Source organism: Tripterygium wilfordii, chromosome 5, assembly GCF_013401445.1.
Source record: "Tripterygium wilfordii isolate XIE 37 chromosome 5, ASM1340144v1, whole genome shotgun sequence".
In the NCBI taxonomy this organism is placed as follows: Eukaryota; Viridiplantae; Streptophyta; class Magnoliopsida; order Celastrales; family Celastraceae; genus Tripterygium; species Tripterygium wilfordii.
This window is the reverse complement of record NC_052236.1, coordinates 8,285,037-8,293,670: the sequence shown is the minus strand read 5'-3', so window position 1 is coordinate 8,293,670 and position 8,634 is coordinate 8,285,037. Positions and strand designations below refer to the sequence as shown.

The following is an 8,634-nucleotide window of genomic DNA, read 5'->3' as shown; positions in this document are numbered from 1 at the left end:
ATGCATAAGAGGCTACCACATCAAAGATATCTAGGCATCTATTTAAAATACCAATAGAGCAGTAAACCAAATGCCAACTCTGCAACCCGGCGACTGTATCATAAAACCAGTATTCAAACCTAGACCAAAAAATGCGGTTCTAATCTGTAACTCAAACCTGAAAGTGTAAATCAGTTAAAGGTCACTTGGGTGAGAAAAGAAAGTAGTGATGAGTTTTCAAAAATAAGAAGTCATTTTAGCAATTTGACAATACACAAAATAACAACATTGATCACACAAATCAGACAATCAAGAAAAAGGTCACTAGTCCTTACAAATTCAAAGAAATTTCAGTTCTTTGTAACAAATAATGCTTTTCACGCTCACAAATATAAATATAAGTAGTTTGATTGAGCAAATCGCCCTCCCATTTCAAAGTCTAACATATATAAACTACCCTAAATAAGCAGAGACCTCCACAAGAAAACTCCTTCAGAAGTCTGCATGTGAATGGTTAGAAGTACGGACTGCCAAAAAGGTACCAACCTCAATAAAAGCATCTGTTCCCTCCATATGATTTTCAGTAAGGAACGAACAAAATCTTTGTAAGCTGTCTGACAGAAGTTCAGTTCCATCATCTTTGGCATCATCCTAGCCGGCAAGACATCAATTTGAATATTAACTGCCATTTTTGGGTACACAAGTGCTTCCAGAAGAGTATAAGTTGTTATTCTACCTGGCCATTCATATGATCACAATTTTAATAAATGTTAAAATTGAAAAATGATTTAAGTTCACTGAAAACTCAATGAAAACAGAAAAAAAAAATGAAAGCATTGAGGTGTCAACATTGAACAGATACAATAGGCACTTCCCAAAAATCCCATAAAGCTTTTAAGAATGAAAATAAAGGAGCTAATCATAAATCATAATATACTGAACTTACAAAAATGTTCAACTAAAGGAAGCCCCCTCCTGTCCATGTGTCATCAGATTTTCCATTCTGGCCAACAGCCTTCTTGTCGGAGGCGCTCTGGTAGAAGTTATCAAACCCATCATCTTTCGCATCATCCCAGCCAGCCCAACTATCACTATTTTGTGAAGCCACCCCTTTTCCAGCAGTACTTTCCTTCTTATCTTTAGTGTCCCAATCATCCCAAGAGCTTGAGCTATGAGAGATATCATGCCCACTCAATGAGGACTGTCCACCGACAGGAGAATTCCGGCTTTTGTTTTCCTGTTTAAATTCCTGATAGTATCCATTTCTCTCACCATCATTCTGTTGCCACTTATCAGCCTTCCAGTTCATGCCTTCTTTAGTGTACTCCTCAACCTTTTGAGAGGCCATTGCCATGACCCCTTTCATAATGCCCCATGTCCTTTGTCCAATCTCTGTTGTTTTTGCAGTGACGACGTTAACAGTTTCATTCATCTTGTGATCATAGCCACCTTCCTTCACCTACAAAAAGAAAAAAAAAATTATTAATGCTCATTAATTACTGAGTTTCAAATTTGGCAATCTCATGATTGCTGCTACAACAAGAACAAGTTAAGGAACAATCTTTTACAAGATGTTCAAAGTGAAAATACAAGAAGAAAAATAGAAGAAAAAAGAAAGTAGACAAAAAAACACTAAATGAATTGATCTCTTTGTTTGAATAGTAAAACAAAAACAAAAGTTACTAAATGTTACCAAAGACACTAAAGGAATTCTGAAAATGAACCAAAGACATGATTAAACTTTCTAGGAATAAAGACAGCAAGATCAAAAAAATTGTCTAGCACAAAATGCAGGATATGAGTAAATTTTTTTACCAAGTCCATCAGTTAGGATGCGGAGTGAGTAGGAACAAAGATTTAATCAATAATTGGTCACGTTCATATGGTGTGGTCACATATAATATATGTGATAAGATGGACGCAGCAGAAGTAAGATCTGGCTGTGTAATAGGGTTTAAGAAGAAGACAAGAGCATGACATGGCATGAGTAGTCACTTAGACAACCGAAAAGATTTCAAATACTAACAATGCTATGGAGAATAAAGCTTTCAAACCAAGTTGTAGTGGAAGGGTATTACTATAACTCTAAATTCATGGCATCACTATTAAAAAGAAAGTCCCAGAAACCATACTCAATTGTAATTAGCATATTCACTTCCAACTTGGTACCATTATACCTAGCCAAGAAAAAATGAAAAATCTATTTAGCTGCTTCTCTCGTGGTAGCTGAGGGGTACTGAATATCCCTCCAAAAACAATCTATTTAGTTTTGTCAAATGTCAACCCAAAAAGTGATATTACATGCTCACTCATCAAAAAGAGATCTAATCTTTCTCTACACTCCCACTCCATAATCCAACCGTCATCCTAATCCTATTTTAGCTTCTAAAGTTGCTTTCTAACTCAGGTCAAGATGATATGGGATGCACAAGGGAATAGATTCCTTGTATACTCAATGCTCTGTCTAAGCAAACAGAAACATGACACTCTTCTTTCAATACTCAACCATAATCAGCCGCTATCATTAAACTCATCCTAAGGTCAACAATACCTTGACAAAATTTCCAATCCAAGCAACACTACACTGAGGACACTATTCTAAATAGATTACTAATGAGGACAAAAATATTGATTGTGGTGAAATTGCAGAAAGACCAATATCAGGTATCTGAAGCCGGAGTACATATGTAACCAGTAAAGTTAATAAATAATCCAATAGTTCAACGGCCTACTTGCAAGTCAGTATAATAAATTCCTTATAGCACCAAGCCAAGTAAATTACATTCAGCATATCTGATTAAATTCTAGGCAGCCACTGCAGAAAAATCACTAGCTCATAACAAAACTATTTCCTCAACGCAGTGACTTCATACATACTGCTTAATGCAGAGCATTCGAGAGAATCTAATAATATAATTATCAAAACAGAGCCCAAAATTGCATAAAAAGACGGTATGGTAATTAAAGCAAATTTATAAACTCGTGTAGTTAACTGGTATTCAACATACCTTTGAAAAGGCAATTAAAATTGGAATCGGAATACCTTGGAGGTGAGCTCCATTGTTCCTGCGTGGACAACATTGGCTGCCTGCTGGGCAACCACAGATAACCTACCAAATCCCTGCAGAAGTAACAGAAGATATACAGAAGACTTTTATACAGGGAAAAGAAACAGGGCATATCAAAACTGGTTATGTCATGCAATTCCGGATGCACGAGTCACCTGTGAAACAGCAGAGAGCATATCCCCAGACGAATCATTCCTCGGCTGAGGCGCTGGGCTCGATCCGAATCCGACATATTTGCCACCTTGAGAGGGTGGGATCCCGTCGGGGCGGCTTTCATTCTCGACAATCTTCCTAGCGAAAAAGCTATCCTTATTCGCTGCAGATGCCTCCAATTGTGAACGAGTGTATATATCCTCGGTGGACTTTGACCTTACAGGCACGCCTCCCGCTGCACCGCCGCCTTTCCCGTCTCTAAAATCACTCGCCGATTGGTTCCTTCTCATGTCACTGGAAGATCTAAACCCGTCGTCATTGTCCCAGCTGTCCCATCCGGCGTTATTCCCTTGATAACCACCCTTGGCGCCACTCTGTGCCAACGGTGGCTTCTTTTTGCTGCCACCAATTACCTCCTTGACGACGGGTGGATCCCTCCAAGATCGACCTTCGGCTAGGGCAAGGATACGGTCGCGATATATACTTGCAGCGTTTGTATTGTACTTGGCGACGATATCGGTTTCCTTGGGGATGCCATACTGTGCCAAAAACGCGTTCAGCCGCTCGTTGCCACCGGCCTCCATTTTCTTTATCTGGATCTCGGACCAGGAGTCCATGGTGACAGATCGGACAAAAGAGATGTGAACCCCTAGGCCCCGATGCTTGCCGGAGCATTCAAGGCACATGAACACCCCGTAAGATACTGAAGCCCATTGCGGATTCTTCTGGGAGCAATCCACGCAGATCTTGTTGGTAGGCTGTGACTGGAGCATCCGAAGCCTATTCGCTGCCGCCATTGGGAATGGATCCGATTCGATCTATCTCAACCGGATTCTCTAAACAAAACGCTTGGATCGTATGATAATAAAGAAAGTAGAGTAAGAATTGGTCGGAAAGAGAGAATAAAAAGAAAATCAGATTTCAAAGATTTAAAAGGATATCTCTATGCCTATATCGGATGTCGCGGGGAAGACAGAGACCTGCACGATCCGAAGTCGGCCTTCGAGATTCGTGGGCCGTGCCGAGCCGCTTAGTTAGATTCACGGGCTGACCCGGCATGGCACATGAATATCAAAATATATAGTCGGCCCGCTAAGTGCCCAAGGCTCCGGCTTTGCGCGACAGGGTGGCGCTTTTTCTTTTTTTCTTTTCAGATTGAAGATTTTTATTTACACCACAAAATTCGTTTTCACTATTTTTTTATTTACATATTTATATATATCATTGTTTAGAATGACGAATATATATTTACATATTTATTATGTTTCTAGCTGAAACACGTCTCTATGAAGTGCAAGCCATGTTCGTCCTATACCACTCAAAAGTATCCATTTTCACATGATCTTTCGTGCAGAAGAAGCAACAAAATGATAGTCATGGACCATGTTCCCATGTTTTCGTCCATGAAACCTGAAAACTCGCGAAGCATAAGCTGCCACACAACTTTCAAGAGAGTCTATTTCCTCCATAAAGAAGCAACACGACCAGAAGTACATTGCCATTATTCCCACATTCAGGAGAAAGTTCCAGTTATAGAGCCCACTAACCTAGTCACTCCAGCAAGCAGTAAGAGAGTGGTCTTACCACGATTCCCCTGATGTCCCACGAGATATCCTTGAAGAAGAACAGAAGAAGTGCTCATCTCTTAGCACTATAAAAGAAGAGGAAGAAACAGCAAACCACCCCGCGTCAAACATAGACTCAGCGTCTTCAATTCTTTATTTGCTTTCTTAGACATGGCTCCGGCCACTTATCTTTTTATTTAGCATGCCTCTGTGCCAACTAGTACTTAGATTTACTTTTCCAAAAGCCCCCGCGTCTATATTTTATTTTAAGCTTGTAAAGCACGCCTATATCCCAGGATGTATCCATTTTCAATGAAGATCCTGATGCATTCCCGCAATGCGTTGTTTTTCATTTCATTCCAATATGCACTCTTTTCATTCCGGTGATTAGTCTTCTGTTTTTTTCCAAATTGACACTCCAAGCATTTTAAGTCCTTTTCCCAACAAGGCAAACCTCGAGCCAACAACTTGTGTTCTCTAACTGCGCACAGTCCGTTTGGTACAAAGGTTAGATTCGATGCAGAATCGTACAAACCATCCTATCAGATCCTTTGGGCTGATAGCAAGCCCTATCACACCTACAAATCCAACATCCATATCCACAAAACTCTTGTTCTCGAGAGCTAGAATTGTGAGGTCTCCTGTCCAAAGTAGAAGACAACAAACACATAAGATAAAAACATAAATTTAACTGGACAATCAAAGCAACTTTGAATATTTGATTTCAAAATGTTGGGAATTCGAGAATTAAAACAATGTAAGTATTGAAAATATTAGAGAATATTGAGAGAATTGGTGAGTATTGAAAGGATTAGAGATAAATTATAGTAATGAGGGATGTGAGAAATGGTGGAGTGTAATGTTGTATTTATAGAGGTAATGATGTATTAATTGTATGGACCAAAATATCCTAAAACTAGTCGTGTTTTTAATGTTGGTTAGGAATATTTCAGTCTTTTATTGTGATTTTAATTTAGTGTAGTTGATGAATATACTGTTGGACCTATGGTTCTACATGTATAATTTTGATGATATTAAATCATTTGTAAATGACATTAAAACATTAAAGCAATATTTGATTTATGTAAATTTAATTTAAATGAACATATTTTATTGATTATCTTACATGTTCACATGCTTGAAGTGAGGTTTTTACCTAATTCTACATGAATTTGACATATATACATGCTTGAATATATGCCCAAAATTCAATTTTATAAATGAACTAGAATGGACATCAATTATCCAATTATCATATTTTAACCAACTTAGGTCCAAAGGACTTGAAACTTGAACCACATGCATATGAGGGTCTAATATATGTTCTAGAACTATAATCATGAGAAAATAAGTGCATCACATATATATATATGGTCATATGCTTAATTTCCGCCAAAACTAAGTTTAACTTAATTTTGTGCATATGTGTTCTTTGTAAACGTGGTGAACCAAATGAACTCCGATTTAAATGAAAATTTGTGTGCATCTTAGTTTCATCATTATGAACATATTTGATTAAGGAAATTTCAAGAGAAAATGTCATTTACACTGAGTTTGTAAAATGGCAGTAAGGTTACACTTAGAATTTATTGGTTTTTACTATTAGTGACCTATTTGCTTGGTTGAGTGACCAAATGATTTCCGATTGTTATGAAATTCTATATGGGAATTCTAATATGTATAAAATAATTTATCATGCAGTAATCTGAATTGCTGGGTTGCTTTTTTAATATAATTAACGTATGTGCTTCATATGAAGCTGTTTGAGTTTACATGCAATTGGGGATTTCTACCTCCTATTTCTTTGTAGGTTAATCATTATTGTAGTCTCATATAACTCAGAATTCAGTATGTTCAAGAGAATTGAAATCTAATTTCAAAGAATGAGCTTGAAACTCTAGGAAACTATGAAAAATCTTATATTCGTCAACTTTGATAGAGTTAACTGAGTTGAAGTTATCAAGTTGGTAAGTTATCCCGATTGTGTAGTTGTATGTCATCAAGTTGTTGTACATGTAGTTGTAACTAGAGATAAGTTTAATCATTATTTGTAATCATAACAACCATAGGAAGTGATTTCACGAACATGTACTTATATACAACCCTGATGAATGAAAAAGGGAATGATTTGAATTGTTCAAATTATTATGGTATCGGAGCAGGTGTGATCTCCAGCTAAAATCCTCTACTCTTCTCTCTCCTTTTCTCTTGATATTCCTACATAGAAATCATATCCACGGACATCTCAAACACCTCCTCCACAACCGGAGCTACAACCATAGCTACCATCCACAACACCAATGAATCCCACAATACTCTTATCAATATTAATAATGCTGCCCAAACCCCTCTCAAACTCACTTCCAGCAATTATGTTTCTTGGAAATTGCAGTTCCAAACTTTATTCATTGGCTATGACCTCCGTGGTTATGTTGATGGATCCAAACCTTGCCCACCAGCAACCATCACTCAAAATAACACCACTCAAACCAATCTCAATCACACCATCTGGACCAGACAAGATCAACTGATCCTCAATGGCATTATTGGCTCCTTCTCTCCCACCATCATACCATTTATCGCTCAAGCCAAAACCTCCTGTGCTGCATGGGACACCCTAGCCAACACATATGACAAGCCTTCCCATGACCGAATCAAGCAAGTGAAAACCCAACTCAAAAAGCTCACCAAAGATTCACTCAGTGTGATAGAATTTATGCAATAAGTCAAAGCGCGGGCTGATGAACTTGCTCTCCTTGGTGCTCCCTGTTGATGATGATGATTTAACTGAGAAAAGACTTGATGGCCCCGGTGATGAATATAAGGAGTTGGTCCGTGTGATCCAAGCTTGTGACTTCTCTATCACATTTGAAGAGCTTCATGAGAAGTTACTTAATTTTGAGGCTTCCTTGGAAGCAATTATAGCAATCTCCTCTTTCCCAGCCTCGGCCAATCCCACAACCCTACCACCAACAATTGGAATCCCTCACCACCACCATATTCTGGTCGAAAACCAAAAACTGGCAGCCCAAACACCACTCGTGGTGATCGTCCCTCACGCCCTTAACTGGGCTTTTGTCAAGTCTGTCGAGTTCAGGGCCATACTGCCAAACGTTGCCCTTCATTTTGCCTTGTGCCAATATAATCCTCCATTAGTGCTACTACCCCATGGTAATTGAGAGCCCATTATGCAGCTACTGACCCCAACTCCACTTCCTGGCTCATGGACAGTGGTGTCTCCCATCATGTGACGATAGACTTAAACAATCTCTCCCTGCATGCCCTGTATGCAGGCTCAGATGACATTCTAATTGGAGATGGATCTGGACTCCCCATTACACATATTGGTTCTACAAAACTACATACTCCTCTCTCTAATTTTCCCCTAGATAATGTCCTTTGTGTACCTAGCATGAAAAAAAATTTAATTTCCATTTCTCAATTTTGCACCACTAATAATGTTTCCGTTGAATTCTTACCCTCTACTTTTCTTGTGAAGGATTTTCGCACAGGGACAACAATGCTTCAGGGACCCACTAAAGACAAAGTGTATGAGTGGCCGGCCTCACCACCACTACTAGCCTTCTCTAGCATAAGGACATCTCTCTCTACATGGCACAACAGATTAGGGCACCCAGCCTTTCCGATTCTTAAGCATATTGCTTTGCAACATTCCCTAGGATTTTCATTTGCTTTGTCTCAGATATGTGGACATCACCTTTACTGTCTTATGATGGCTTCAAATACTATGTCATTTTCATTGACCACTTCACTAAATACATTTGGTTTTATCCTCTTAAACACAAGTCTGACGTGAAGGATGTTTTGATTAGATTTAAGGCCATCACAGAAAAATTCTTTAACAAAAC

General features: G+C 38.6%; 1 protein-coding gene across 1 annotated transcript; it reads right to left on the bottom strand.

Annotated features, from left to right (window-relative positions):
* Positions 1-237: 237 nt before the first annotated feature.
* Positions 238-4,253, bottom strand: LOC119998728 (ADP-ribosylation factor GTPase-activating protein AGD7-like). The gene is made up of 4 exons (XM_038846110.1): positions 3,203-4,253; positions 3,023-3,100; positions 926-1,438; positions 238-715 (listed from the first exon to the last, which is right to left on the bottom strand). The coding sequence occupies exons 1-3, from the start codon at positions 3,995-3,997 to the stop codon at positions 938-940; spliced, it is 1,374 nt and encodes a 457-aa protein (XP_038702038.1). The 5' UTR covers positions 3,998-4,253; the 3' UTR covers positions 238-715; positions 926-937.
* Positions 4,254-8,634: the final 4,381 nt, after the last annotated feature.